Source organism: Ascaphus truei, unplaced genomic scaffold (assembly GCF_040206685.1).
Source record: "Ascaphus truei isolate aAscTru1 unplaced genomic scaffold, aAscTru1.hap1 HAP1_SCAFFOLD_694, whole genome shotgun sequence".
NCBI lineage: Eukaryota > Metazoa > Chordata > Amphibia > Anura > Ascaphidae > Ascaphus > Ascaphus truei.
The window spans coordinates 156,646-172,347 of NW_027457028.1; the positions used below are offsets into that span (position 1 = coordinate 156,646).

At 46.2% G+C, this 15,702-nt stretch overlaps 1 protein-coding gene across 1 annotated transcript; it reads left to right on the top strand.

The window, feature by feature from the left end:
- Window positions 1-283: 283 nt before the first annotated feature.
- On the top strand, window positions 284-15,498 carry LOC142485983 (terminal nucleotidyltransferase 5B). Its single transcript, XM_075584639.1, has 2 exons — window positions 284-1,099; window positions 8,646-15,498. The coding sequence occupies exons 1-2, from the start codon at window positions 920-922 to the stop codon at window positions 9,669-9,671; spliced, it is 1,206 nt and encodes a 401-aa protein (XP_075440754.1). The 5' UTR covers window positions 284-919; the 3' UTR covers window positions 9,672-15,498.
- Window positions 15,499-15,702: the final 204 nt, after the last annotated feature.

The window sequence follows — 15,702 nt, forward strand, 5'->3', positions numbered from 1 at the left end:
CTCCCTTTAAACTGATTGGCATTACGGTCGACCAATCAGCGCCGGGATTCCGCTGTGCTGAGTGAACCAATAGGGTTGAAGGTCTGCTGGCAGCCGTCCAATAGTAAAGCGTTGCTGCTATGCATGACGCAGATGGCAGTGGGTGGGGTTATAGGTTAAACTAGTCGCTGTAGCCAATCACAGGTGGGATTCAGGAGGCGGAGGAAGAGTGACGGGCTTGAGACCCAATGAGCGCGCGTTTAGGCCAGCTATATAAATGCCCGAGCAGCAGGGAGGCGGCGCTCAGTGTGATCTCCGGCTGTCAAAGTAGACGTCTCCGCGTGTGTCAACTGTCTCCCCGTGACCCGCCCCAGATACCCACCCTGAGCCCTGACAGCCGCACCGGACAGGTTCACGGAGGACCCGGAGACTCACTGAGTGCACAAGAAGTCAGCCCAGTTTTATTGTACAATCTGCCTGTCATTTCCCATTGCTTTCAGTTTCCCCCTCGGCTCTCACACTTTTTTCTCTGCTAATTTGAATCCTCTGAAGACACGCCATTACATTAAGTTATTATTTTTTTTACGAACTTTTATTTTTTTTTAAAACGGGTTTTTTTTTTTAATTTATTTATTTTTTATCCTCGAGGCCTGTGACGAGAAGAAAAAAAAACACATCGCGGAACCTGTTGCTAAGAGACGAGGGCGAGGCCACTGCACGGAGGGGGGGGAAAAGCTTCGCGCGGAGCCTGTTGCTAAGAGACCTGAGAAGAACAAGCTCGCGCGGAACCTGTTGCTAAGAGACCTGAGAAGAACAAAATCGCGCGGAACCTGTTGCTAAGAGACCCGAGAAGAGAGATCGCGCGGAGCCTGTTGCTAAGAGACCAGGAAGCCCAGAGCAGCCGAGGCCTAATAACCTGTCCCTCACGTTACCGAGAAGCATGTCGTCGTCCCCACCACCCTCTCCTCCCCCCGCCGCTGCCGCCGCCGCCTCCCCGCGGTTCAGCGTCCTGTCCTGGACGCAGGTCCGGCGCCTCGACGCCATTCTCGGCGAGAGCGTCCCCATCCACGGCCGGGGTAACTTCCCGACCTTGTCCGCCCGCCCGCGCCACCTCGTACAGGTAAGAAAATGAGAGGGGGGCTGCCAGGGTGAGGCCGCGCCTCGTTAAACCCCCATCAGGGCCAGCAACGCATGGTGCCGGCCCTCTGGCGCTGAAGGGGTTATTCCTAGGGTGATCCTTGGTGTCTCTTTCCCCTCCCCCCTCCCTGTAACTCCATGCTGCCCTTATGCATGGGCACCCCCTGGCAGTGTCGCATGGTGTCAGCGGCCCTCTGATCGTGCAGGGGCTGGTATACTCCCTTGGCTCAGGCACATCGGGGGTCAATTTTGAAGGTGCCCGACATCATTTGGGTTCCATTTAAGACACCAATTTCGCGGTGACCGGGTTTTACCGTTAGTGGTTTATATGGTGTCCCTGTCAGTGCCGCTGGCTCCTCCGTGGGTGGTGGTGGGGGGGGGGGGAATACGGTGGCCATTTCTCGGTGGCATGCGGCTCCTGTCAGTAACGCCCCTCCTCTTCCCTAGTGTTTCATGTAAAGGTTGGTGGGCTCCGTGCCTGCTCCCTTATACCACTTCCCTGCTTGGGGTGGACCCCCGCCTTCAGTTGCTATCTGCTGGCATAGGAGACCCCCTCGGGTATCTAGGATGTGTGTGATGGGGATGTACTTAAGCCCATAGGGAGGGGTTACTGTAAACCTTTTTAACGCCGGAGGGTTAAAGTCTGGGACACCCTGTGTATGGGTATTGGGGATCCTATAAGGGTGACCTCTACACCCTTCTCCCCCCCCCCCCCCCCTCCCCCCCCTCGCCATGCTTTGCAGCACATGTGGTTTAAAGGTCGTCCTTTAACGCCTTCCTTGGCAGCGAGCGGGTTAAGAGCTTTCTGTCCCTCCTTAAATTTCCTCCCCCACCTCTCCCCCCCCCCCCACCTCTCTCTCCCCCCCCCCCCCCCCCCCCCAACCTTGCCATGCGGCCCCGTGCCCTTCTCCACAGCACTGGAGAGGTTAATACAGCATTGACTTCCAAGCCGCTCGTGCAGAGAGGTGACATCCCCCCTCCCCTCCCCTCCCGGGAGTCACCATCGTGTCATTCAATAGCTACCTACGCACGGGCTGCAATCGGAGCTTATCACCTTTTTAGGCCATCTAACCCTTTCTCTGCAAGGCTGGGGGAGCTGGCAACCTTTAAAGTTTTATACAGAAACTTTGATTGCAATTAATATCCGCTCTTCCCAGTTAACCCTGGCAAGGAAAATAAAGTTGTGCCAATAATACCCAGTTTCCATATTCACGTGTGAGATTGGGGCTACGTATGTGCATAATATATCTATATCAATTTTACACAACAGGATTTTGTTCACGTACAGATTTTAAGTAGATCTGTATTTGAGTTAAATGTAGGTGTATAAATATGGTCTACTGTATGTGTAGATATCTATATAGATCCATGGTGTGTACAGTATGTTTAAGTATCGATCTATAGGTTGTAGAATACATATAGATTGTATGTATGATACATGTTTAAATGGGTTTGCACATTTAGTGTGCTTGGGGGTGAATTGGTTGTACCCCTTTAAGAACATGTTCTATTGGAGTCTGATCGGTGACCTTTGCCCTGCTGCAGTACAGCTCTGTATTAGAGCATGGCCTCCCTACTGGGACTGAGCCGGCAGGAAGAATGTGCTGAGAGGGTATATCTGGCTCTCGCGTGGGCCCCATGCCAGGGGCCTGGCATCTACAGCCCCATACAACTGCTACCCACTCCTCTACACCCAGATCTCCCCCTTCCCCCACCACTATACATCAGCAGCTTGTTCTCTAACTGCTGACAAATTCTGTCTGCTTGCTAGTCTGTTTTGTATATATTAACACCGTTTCCGCAACGCAAAAGGGTTAACAGAACCTCAACCTTTAGCCTTCAACGCACAATCCGTCCTTGTCTCGTGTAAGTGGCGGAAAGCATCTTTATAAAGAACCATCATTCTGCAGCGCAGTCAACATTAAAACACGCGTGCTTTAAGTATGGAGTCTGCTGCTCATGGACTTTAACAGTCGCGTGATTTTAGAGACACGTTTAGTGGCAAAGCTCAACTCTGCAGAGTGACGCCAAAGATATGAACGCCCCATTACAGCAGTAACTGCTGCAGTTTAGGGGAAGTTGTTCAGATGGATAAAAGATCCTTTTGGGTTTTTTTACTGTCGCATTTAGGATGTCTGCCTCTGACTTCCTTTCCCCATCCAAAAAGTGCATGCTGTTCCACTATTGGTAATAAATACTGCAAACTGTGGCATCTTGCACATAAAAGGTTATTCATCCAATTTATCTTGTTGCCCAGTCACACAACCATACAACACAACAAGTTATGCAATCGAGCTGGTCCCTGTTTAAAAAGCATCCCCCCTGCCACAGCAATGCATCGTATGCCCTTCTTGTAGCAAATGGGTTAACTGATTTATCCATAAGTTAAAATACCCCTTTGTGTGTACTAGTTTTTCATGGCTTCTACAATGTAAATGTGTATAATACATTGAATTAATGGTTTGACTGTTAATTACTTGCTAATTGTTTTTGTGCATTAATATAGTCCTTCAAATTGCACAAACAATTTTCTTAAGGATAAGGATTCAGAAGTGTTGCTTTAGAGCCTTGCTCGTGGTGAAGTTCACGGGATTTTATGAAGGGGCTTTAAATGTAAAACTGCTTAAATTGTGACATCTCTTAAACCCATGGGATTAAAGTGAGTTAATAAAGCAAAGGAAATTTAATGTGAACTATGTAGTTAATGTTGGTAATAACTGGTGACAAATAACCTCTCCTTCCACGCCCGCTATTAGCTGCTGTGTAAACCCAAACACGAACGGCTATTATCCAGGCCTTCATAACAATTACAAGGTGCTGTGTGCTGGAACTTTGCAAAGGATGTTCTCGCGGTGACTATATACCTGCCCAGTCTGCATGGTAACTTCAGCATACTCAGGTTATGAGTCACATCCATAAACCAAGGCAGAGGCTGCTTTAATGTAGTACACTGCATCACTTATTACTGGGGTTTTTATAGCAAAGATTGGGTGTTTCCAGAGGTAACCAGGCTTGTGAAGTGCTGTCCGTTGCGATGACAGCACTGTCATTTCACAAGTTGAGCTGTGCGTTCCCTTGTGAAAACACTGCAATCCTGCCTTCCCATGAGACATTGCCACGCAGTGAGTCTGCTGTGCAGACATTATTGCAGTATGCTGGTAACACCAGTGGAACTTGTAATTAAGGATGGTGACAGGAATAGGCTTGTTGTATAGGAGGCCCCACTGATGGCAACGGGGTTAAGGTGCAGGAAGCAAGGCTCAACACCCCAGACCTGTATAGTTGAAATGTTAACACTTAACTTCCCTCCAAGTAGTCCACTAGATCCCAAGCTTTGAGGGGACAGATGTTGCTTACAGATCATGCCACCAGTTTATTAACTGTGCTTCTGGCAGTTGTAAATGTTCACTGCATTGGTCACAGAATATCCGTATACTCTGGCTGTTCCCTGCAGTGCTTGCATTCTGTTGGGGGGCAGTAGTGGGAGGTGATCTCTTGTAAGTGGCCCATAGGTAGGCAGTTTAAACTGGCACATCGGCACCCTTACTGGCCACTGCTCCCTGCTGTTTAACTTGGGACTTCTCCCTTGTGCACTATACTTGATCAGCTATCCAGTTAAGGTGGAAACGGCCTCAATTTGTCAGTTACCGCAATGCATGGTATCGGTTGGGTGAGCTTAACCCAGGGGTTCTCAAACTCCTGTCATCAAGATGACACCTGCCCCCAACAGGTCAGGTTTTATGGATATTTCTGATTCACAGCACAGGTGGCTGTTGAAGACTGAGCCACCTGTGCTGAAGCAGGGATATCCTGAGAACCTGACCTGTTGAAGGGGGGGGGGGGTCTTGAAGACTGGGGTTGAGAACTGCTTGCTTAACACATTCACTTCCAGAACCTTTTCTGGCTAGTCAAACGCCTGGTCTTCCTCTGCATTTCCAAGCCCCTCATGAACTACAGGTGAGACGGTGCAGACCTTTACAGACTCTAGGTGTGATGTGAGTGTGTCATGTCTGGCATGTTCTTGGTGTGTAAGCTGCTACTGAAGGGCGGTGTGCAAATTACAAGAGCCGTCCTTATTTTTGCTGCTTCAGCGTTTGTGCAGAGTATGGATGCAGTACCCAGTTTTCTTGGTGTGTTCATGTCTAGTGAATATACCTGTGCATGCTGCTATGCACGATTGGGAAAATAACAGCATTATCAGTGTTTTAGATGCAATCAAATGCATCTCTGCCCATAAAATAACTTTTCACCCTATCTTATTTGCTAGTAATAACTGGTTCTTTAGAAAGTAATCCTAAACAGTGCAGTATTTGGTTAGGCCAAAAAGCATTTTACCCTTCCATCCTTTAATGTCAATCCATTTTGGTTTTTGAGGGCTTATGAAGCAGGCCGCTCTGATCTGTGCACTTTCTCTTGGATAGACTAGTAGAAGACCAACAGTCGGCAAGATGTATTCTGCTTGGGTATTAGACCAAATCTGCGGTTTTTATAATTCTGAAATGGGTGTGTGTCACCCCATAACACTTCATCCATGCTGGCAGGCACCTTACATGGGCCTTAATGAGCCATATTTACTGTAACCTGCTACAAAGGTGTCTTATGGAGTGTCCTGTCTTAGTGTATGAAAGGGACTTGGCCCAATATTTACCAAGATTACTGTATAGTCTAGTAAATGGAAGACTGTTTTACCATTTTACCACCAGGAGTCATTGCTGCCTCTGTGGTAGTTTGAGATGCTTCTTTCCAAACTTTAGTTCTTCCCACTTTTTTTTTGTTTGTTTAACTCCTAAATCTGCATTTGTCACAGGCAGGGGGGGATTTTCACCTGTATCCCTGTTATGATAGTACCAGTAAGGTCCGTTCTGCATTGTTTGCAGCAAAGGGGATTAGCTCATGATCTAGTAGGTTCACTCCCGTAAAACTGGTTTCTATGCATTTTGTGATGCGATTCTGAGTACGCTCTGGCTCATGCACAACACCCCTGCGTTATGTTTGTCAAACGGTATCTCGGCCCGCAAGGAATCCAATGCTACTCATATATTTATATATAAATACCTGTCGGATGCATATGCTTTGCATCATCAAAGGAACTGGTCCCTCCTGCTTTCTGTGTTCAGGTAATAGCTGTGGTTATTTGCTCGGCCTCCCATTTAAGCCCTTATGTAAGAGTCATGTCCTAGTTGCATTAAAGCCTCAGTTTAATACCTTGTCAGCTGGAATCTGTGCCCGCTTGCCAGTATGTGGCAACACTGACATGTTCCAGGCCCTCAAGCCCTGGGTTTGGTGATCTGCTCCAATAAACAACCCATTTGTTGCCAGTGGCCTGCAATGCATTGCAGCGCTGCAGTGTTTAATAGTTCAGCAATAAGTCTCACTTGTTTCTGTCTTGGTTTCAAGCTGGTGTTTGTTGCAGATATATAGATATATATATATAGAGATAGATATATCTATATCTTGGTTTTGCAGTACTTGATAGCTCTGCCATGCCAAATTGTTGGGCTATTCCAATCCCATCTGTGTGTGAATGTCTTGTTTAGGAAAAGGCCCGTCTGTTGGTCATTCTGGTTTGCTAGAGGGAATCGGGGACGGCCATATCAAATGCCTGTCAGACCTTGCAGTGGTGGTAGGGATTTGTTTGCTGGTGGAGAAGCAGGTGGCCTGCACTTCATGGGGGTCCCTGGTTCTCCCAAGCTCTGACACGGCTGCTGTAGAGTTTGTCTGGTGTGCAAGAGGTTGCATAATGTTGGCTGGCTAGGGATAGTGTTTTTATGATAGATTAAAACTGCTGAAGATACACCTGCAAGATCAAAGCTTGGAAGCCTGATAGACATTAAGACAGACGCTGGGGAAGATTGTACTGTATGTCTCTATATGGACATGTCACAGCATGTAGCTGCAAACCTGCTGAGCTGCGTCTTCTCGGGAGCAGCTGCAGTATATGGGACTATCGTGCAGTCTGGAGCCTGTAGTGTTTCCTAAACAATTGGGGAAATTAGTCCTATACTGTACAGTCCAGGTAGCCCTGTCAGCAGGATGCTGATCTTCAAATGCAATATTGTGAACCAATGTTGGCAGCTCATAGGTTTTCAGGAAATTATGGCATTTAAAAACAATTGGTTACAATGCATGCCCAACACTTCAGTTTCTTATATACAAATATAACTTGACCTGTGATGCATTAAATCCCTTTAACATATTGCCATGCTTACTGGTAGGCTGCTGCACTAAAAGTTTTGCTAGAAGCTATGCCTCTTGACCCCTTTTCTGCCAGAGGTACAACAATACATTGCAAACGAGTTACGATCCTGGTAGTTTAACTCTGGTGCTTAAAGCTGCCGTTCAGTCAATATCCTGCATGTGTTTTTTTTTAATAAATCAGTTCTGTAGTAAGAAAAAATACTTTTAGCATTTTCTGTTTTTAAAAAAACAACTTTGAAAGACCAATTTTCTTGTATTCTATTTTAACAGCCATTTGCTAAGGCACTGCCCTTCATGTCCTGTCACAAGCCCTGGCACACCCCTTTGTCAGCCCTGCCCTCCCTCTAGCACATGTCAGTGCAGGAGTGCTCATGAATATTCATGAGCTTCCACTGATTGACAGAGGCAGAATAAAAACATACGCCAGCTCTAATTATGTCACCAAATTTCGCCTATCAATACATGGAGAACGAATTGACTGGCAGCTATACAGTTCTATAGGTAATTAGAGATTGCACACATGAAACTATTGAAGTAAAAAAATTAATTAAAAAAAAAGACTGAACTGCAGCTTTAACTCCTGTCCTCAAGCTCGCCTCCCCCCCGATAGGTCTTGAGGACTGGAGTTGAGCACCCCTGGTTTAAGTGACTGAAATCTTGTGTGCCTCTCGGTGAGTCAGATGTGAGGAAGCTAAGAATTGGATCCACCAAAGCTGTGATGGGGATGTCAGGTCCCTACAACTGTCACAAGCTAGAGCATTTCTAACCCCTTCCCTTTAAATATGCTACTAGAGGGCTTCCAGCTCACCAACTGGAAACAAACCTGGGATCTGCTAAATGCTTGCAACACTACACCATCTTAATTTGCCTTGCTACAGCTGTACGTGCCAGCTAAGGGAACATTACCCATCACTGGGCATCTGTCCTTTGTTGGAAGATGCCCATCATTCTGCTTATGTAAGTGTGCGAATTTGCACACTGCTGCACGGCTCATTGGATAGTGAGACCAATCCGGTCGGGAAACAAAGACACTGTTAAATGCTAATCTGCTGTTTGCTTACCTGTGTAAGATTTCCTTCCTCCAGTTTAAGAACACAAAGCCTAGCCGGGCAGTGACCGAGAACACAAGTTCCTTACCTTTGGGCCAAATGAGAGTATATTGGCGTTTTTGTACAGCTGCATTATACGACTAGGCCTAGTTTTATACAGTGCTTGAGGTGCAGAATAGGATTCTGGGTAGAAATATTCAAATGCCTACCCAGTAAGCGTGTCCTGTTTTTATCTGCCTTTCCTAGCAAAGAAAGTTAACTTTCTTCCTAATTCCCCCGCAGGTTGTCCGGAGCCGCCTGGAACAGAAGGGAATCCCGGTGCACAACGTGCGGTTAAACGGCTCTGCTGCCAGCCACTTGCTGCACCAGGACAGCAGCTTGGGCTACAAGGACCTGGACCTCATCTTTGTGGTGGACCTGAAAGGCCCGGATGCTTTCCAGGTGGTGAAGCATGCCGTGCTGGACTGCCTCCTTGACTTCCTGCCCCCAGGTGTCAACAAGGAGAAGATCACTCCCATGACGCTGAAGGAGGCTTATGTACAGAAGTTGGTTAAAGTCTGCAACGAGAACGACCGTTGGAGCCTCATCTCGCTGTCCAACAACAGCGGCAAGAACATAGAGCTAAAGTTTGTGGACACGCTGAGGCGCCAGTTTGAGTTCAGCGTAGACTCCTTCCAAATCCTTCTGGACTCTTTGCTGCTGTTTGGGGAGTGCTCAGAGAACCCAATGTCCCAGAGCTTCCACCCCACTGTGACTGGGGAGAGCATGTACGGGGACTTTGAGGAGGCCATGGACCATCTGCGCAACAGGGTCATCGCCACACGCAATCCGGAGGAGATCAGGGGGGGAGGGCTGCTGAAATACTGCAACCTGCTGGTGAGGGGCTTCAAGGCCAAGTCTGAGGTGGACATGAAGACTATGCAGAGGTATATGTGCTCTCGCTATTTCATAGACTTCCCAGATATACGGGAGCAGCAGCGGAAGCTGGAGTGCTACCTGCAGAACCACTTTGTGGGCATGGAGGACAAGCGTTATGACTGCCTGATGACCCTCCACCGGGTGGTGAACGAGAGCACAGTATGCCTGATGGGACACGAGCGCAGGCAGACGCTCAGCCTCATTGCCTCACTGGCTGTGAGGGTGATGTCAGAGCAGAGCCTGCTGTCCACAATCCCCAACATCACATGTTACTACCAGCCAGCGCCCTACATGGGCGAGATGAACTACAACAGCTACTACTTCACCCATGTGCAGCCACTCGTGTCCTGCAACCCCTCGTACCAGACGTGGCTTCCGTGCTGCCACTGACAGGCCACTGACTGGACAGACTGACTCGGGAGGCTTTTGCTGGCCTGGGTGTTTTTGTACAGGAGCGACAGAATGAATGGGAATCTTATCTTTAAAAAAAAAAACACAAAAAAATTCCACATAAGATCAGTGCACCTGGGTGTGTGGCTGCAGGTCTCTATAATCGGTGGCTATCATGCAGTGATTAGAAAGCTTATTATAGCTTGCAGCTCACCCAGTAGAATCAGGACTTTTTTAGACTGAAGGACTGTACTGCTACAGTATGACAGCATTGAGGATTTTGTTTTTAAGCACAGGGCTTTTATTTGAGTTGCTGATGCAGGCTCACACATTGGTACATAAAGGACATTTTGTGTTATATTTTTTTTTTTTTTTTTTTTTTTAAAGGACCAAAGAGGGGGCGAACACAAGTGCCTGTATCCCTGAAATACTAAAAGCAATGTAGACTAGTTCATTTTATGGTTTTATTCCTAGATTTCTGCTTACTGCGATTTCAGTATTAAAGTATCCCAAACTGTCAGCCAGAGATTCACACAATCGCTTAGATTTTCTCCAAAGGTGCTAGAAAGGGTACTTAACCCCTTCAGTGCAGTATGGGCCTCGGCCGCTGTGCTGAAGGGATAGTTCTGTGCATGGCCTGCGTTACTGGACCCCGTCAGGTACAGATTACATCCCTGTTGCACTGTATAGATTTAGCCGCAGAACAGTGGGAGCTGCGGGTGCCTTCCCTGTATTGCACCCACTGCCAATGCAGTCTCTATTACTGATTTAGGATCCCCTAGAGGAAGGGGAGGTATTGGCCAACAGTTTCTCCAATTCTTGACAGTTATTTTACGGGTTATAGTTTGTTTTCTTTTTTTTTTTAAATGATTTGGCCTTGAGTTGGCGACCAGGAAGGCCAGATATATGCCGTTCCTTGGCGAAGAGGGATCACATTTTGTGCGAGATGGTTAGACTCTAGGTGCGATCATCTCCATTCAATGGATGTCGAACTGCAGGTTACACCTCTGCAACGCTATTTATCCCAGGCCCCTCTGCTACCAAAGGCGAGACCAGTATTTTCTCGCGTGTTCAGCACACACAAACCTTCCATTGTTTTTTTTCTTTAACCCTTTTGCGGTCTGGACCAGCAATTTTTCTGGCTGCAAAAGGGTTAAGTGCACACGTAGCATTATTAAAGCATCACCTTTACACCTTCCATGCTAAAGTAAGATCCCCACCCCCCAGCACTGAGGGGTTTGGGGCAATGAACATTCGTACAAAGAAATAACCTTGTCTCTTTGACTAATGGCTTTTTGCTGGAGCAGTCGGGAAAGTTTTTAGGAGTGAGTCACGATGCAGCTCCATGGGAGGGTATAATGCTGTGGATTTTACCTTGTATTTTTATGAACAATGGTATGCCTAACAGGCTTTTGGTGTACCCTTCATGCTAATCACATTTTTTTTAATAGCTGTCTTGGCAGAACACATTATGTTTTTGTGCCTGTGTCTGTGTGTTGATAACAGATCTCCTGTTCGGAAAGTTCTTCTCCCTGACAGGTGGGGGAAGCGTCCTTTGTAATTGGAGGACTGGAAAATTAAAAAATGACTGAATAAAATCTTCCTGCACCATCATGACACCACACAGTGTAGTGAACCCCTCTTGAAGTTGCTTTTGGACAAGGCTGGAGTGGCCTATAACATTTTAAAGCTGCTTATCTGCCCTTCGGCCTGTGGCATGGCTCTACCTGGATTAGAGCTGGCGGAAGCTTGAACATGGCTTAAACCAGACGTGGCCAACTCCAGTCCTCAAGGGCCACCCCATGTCGGGTTTTAAGGATATCCCTGCTTCAGCACAGGTGGCTCAGTTGACATCTGAGCCACTGAGTCAGCTGTGCAGGGATATCCTTGAAACCTGACCTGTTGGTGGCCCTTGAGGACTGGAGTTGGCCGCCCCTGCTTAACAGATGTATATTATACCATTCTGCATCTTAAAGAGGCAATCCAAGCGGCTTGAAAAAAAACTACTTTTTAAAAAATATATGCAGCCTTAGATTACTTTTTATTGAACACTAATTAATTACCTAAGCTGCCGATCGCTTCGTTCCCCTGTAATCGTTAAGCAAAATCCTGCTTTCCAGGGTTCACTAAATGGCTGCCTTTCTGTTTCAAATCAATCCTTCAGTCGGTGTAACTAGGCAGCTACGGTGTAACCTTGTATTACTACGGTAATATTGTTAGTTTATGGCTCAAACTGCTGGGAATATTATCCGCCAATTATCACAAACAGGAAAGTGTTGGTAAGATCTTGCACTGCTTGGGCGGTGTTAAAACCTGCTATAGAAATCCAAGGATGCTCCATTATCTTCATTAATAATGGAATTAAGGGTTTAATTTTAAAATACATTTAGTAATTATCTGACCACACCAATTAATTTTTTATTATTTAAAAAAACACTTGTAGGATATTGCTTGGATTGCCGCTTTAAACTGAACTCTGATAAAGTCCATCAAACAAGTACATTGTTATAAATAGATGTAGCAATAGAGCTAACTTTTTTCACTTGCAACATGGATTTGAGGTGGTTCTAGGGATATTTATTCACTGACCCACAAGTATACAGTAATCTGACATATACTCATGCCCTCCCCTAGTTCTAACCCGGGGGTGCACAAACTTTTCTCCCTGCGCCCCCCTGCCTGCTAACACCCCCTCCTTACCTTGTCCCTGGTGTCAAATGACGCTGCGAGGTCACGTGACCCCGCTGCGGCATTTAATGCTGCGTTGCCATGGCGACACGTCACCGAAGGTAAGGGAAGTTTCAGAGGCCTCGTGCGATGCCTCGTCATTTCATTTCAATGCCTTGGGGAAAGCGCACAGGGCCTCAACCCAGCTCCACCTTGTTTTTCCATATGTTTGCTTGCAAAAAGGCAAACTCTATAATGCTCTGCTTTAATTACGACATTACAAATGTTTCGGGAAAACGTGTTTTTTTTTTTGTTTTGTTTTTTTTTAACCTGACACTTCCTAGAATGTGAGCGGAGACTTTTCCCTGGTATACCATGAGCAGGTCCTAGGAAGGTTGCTGGAGTGAGGGACACTTGGGAAGATTTTACTCATTTCTGCAGGACCTGTGAGGGGGAGGCTTATCCATAAGGTGTTCCTGTAACCTCCAGCCAGCCAGTGACCCTGCTAGAGCCAATTAAGAGGGAGGAGACGGGCACTTTGGCTGGTTGCTTGTGCTGAACTATGTAGTCTGCACAGACGGAATCAAACCCTTCCCATGTCTTGGTTCATATCTGCAAACTTACTTTACCAAAATAAATAAAAAAATCTAGACATTTTTAAATATATAATTTAACTAAAATGTGAAAATGTAAACGGCGTCACTTGTGTAGATTTGACTCCGACTATCACTAGTTGGTTTTAAGGTCCTACTTTTAAATGAATGGAAATTAATGCATCCTTAACCATGTTACCATCCACTTCTCGTATTCAATACGATCTTTGAGTAGTATGTTGGAATTATCTGCAGATAACTTCTGTCCCAGCATTTTAATTACTCTTTTCTTCCCCTGAATGTTGATGCTGGGTAACGGCTGTGGTGAGCTTATGGTTGGAAGCTGTATTGTAGGAAAGGGGGTGCTAGTGTGACCCTAAGGGATTGACTAGGCTCCCTTTATCCATGCATAGCTCTCTTTACTGGGCAGTGATCTGTTGCAGGCTGGAAACAGTGAAATGTTGCAAGCTGTGGGGAAGGGTGTTAGAGGGTGTTGTGGCATCTCACGACTTTGCACTAGGTGAAGATTTATTGCATTGTTGCCTGAAATTAAACTTGCTACTCATTACTACATCAAATAGCTTCAAAGCTGCAGTCACTGGTTCCTGCCATAGATTAGAGCAGGGGTGTGCAAACTTTCCCCCCTTCTTACCTTGTCTCCTGCGTCAAATGACGACGTGTGCTCAAGTGACGGCACATTGCCATGGCACCATGACCCCGCATTGTCGGTTGATGCCGCGTTGCCATGGTGATGTGTTGCTGAAGACAAGGTTAAAGAAAGTGGCAGAGGCCTCATGAGACCTATCATTTTTTTTTTTCCCCCACCCCCTGATATTTAATTTAAATGCATTGCGGAAGAACGCAGGGCCTCTGTAACCACTGCACCCCCTGGAAAATGTTGCGACTCCCAGTTTGCGTACCCCTGGATTAGAGGGTCAAAATTAGACTGCAGCGTATATTTGTACACCCACAAATTGCTTTAACCCTGATGGGCTGGCGATGTGTTGATCCTAATATGTCTGGAAGCGAAGGGATAAGTTGTTTCCTGTTCGGCCTCTAATAAAAGTGACCCTATATTTAGGGGGAGACGCATCTCATGTTTTGGGGTATTCTGAATCCATTTTACAATCTGCTGTCTCCTTAGTGGGGGTGGTGTAACCATTTGCGTATAATGGTATGCTGTATCACATGAATTCTCCCTCTTGGTGACAACCTGAAGTGGTTTGTTTTTAAACTCTTACATGTGGAAGCCACAAGAAAAAATACCCTGGGGTGCCCACTCTTTACCTTGCTATGGAGGGATTCCTTGCACCTGAGCCTAGCTCCTCCTTTCTGTATGTGGGCAGCTAAATGCCATCTTCCTTACTATGCAATCCTGGGAGGCTGTTTTTACCCATTTATGGTCTAGGGTGTGTGTAAATACAGGCCGTGTACGCTGTCAAATGCTTGTTAATGAACCACACACCACTGGTGTGTAAAGCACATTTTAGATAACCCTGCAAGGTTGCTGGCGGAGGGAAGCTATTTATTTAGCGGGTGTGTTAAATTATTAAAGGATGATTCACCTGAGGGCTGTTGTGGGTTAACGCATCAGATCTGGCGTTAAGTCATGGGCTCAAATAGGCAAATTGGACGCGTCCTCCTGCAACGAACCTTCGTAAATCACGCGATGTGCGGTTTGAGTTATCGCCCTACTGTATGTAGACCTGCATCCCATAAAAATGTAATTCCTATTAGTTGTGTTCTTTATGTACCTACTCAAAAATGAAGCCTTTTGGGCAAATACTGCTTTTTGCAGTAGCCTGTCCCTAATCTTCCTTCAGTGCCATGCAGGGTTTTGAATTTTTTTTTTTTAGAATATCGCCACGTGCAAAGGATACTTTTATTTAGTGTTTTTTTCCCCTTGAACCGCAGACACTCCGGACATTTAAAACTCTTCTCTCCCCCCCCCCCCCCCCCTCCTGTGTGACCAAGTTTAGGTCTGTTACTCTCTCTCCCTTGGAGCTAAGTGACTTCATTGTACAAGCTGCTTGCTCAGCTCATTCCCGTAAGCATAGCACATCCTTAACCCCCACACTGCCAGCGTGCTGCAGACTCCCCACTGCAGTGAGGGAGGGGTTAGCAGCCCTGTAGCCTTTTGCATGCATGGATTTATTGAAGTAGCACTCGGCTAACAGGCTTTATTCTAGTTAAACTCGTGCCTTATTGTTTTTGTCATAAAGGTTCTTGGTTGCGAAGCTGAAACCTGGGTCCCCTTTCAGTGCTAGAAAGCATTGTGTTGCAGGCCTCTGGTGCTGAAAGGGGTTCAAATGACGTACATGAAACTATGCTACCATTCTGCTGCGGTGAATTCAGTATAAGCCTGGAGTAATATTTCCACGTGGCCCTTCTTCGATTGCTGCAACGCATTTTTATTTGCGACATAAGCTTGTAAAGGTATTTTTATTTTTGGTATATCCTATCGGGGGGAGCAGTGTTTATTTGGAATGTGTTTAAAAAAAAATAGCCCTTTCAGTTGAGGGTGTGTTTAAAAGAACAAAAATAAATAAAAAGATATATTTTCTCAACCTCAGTCTCTTCTCTTTTGCGTGAACGTGCTGATTAATTTAGCATCTTTGTTTTCAATCTTCTGCACGATGACATCAAGACAGAACTAGTTTGTTCCTGGGCCATCTTTGAATTGAATCGGCAGTTTCAGGCATGCCCAAAATGCAAATTGCAGTCTTAAATATAACTTTTTTTATTTAACCATTCACACCTCCGATGCCTTG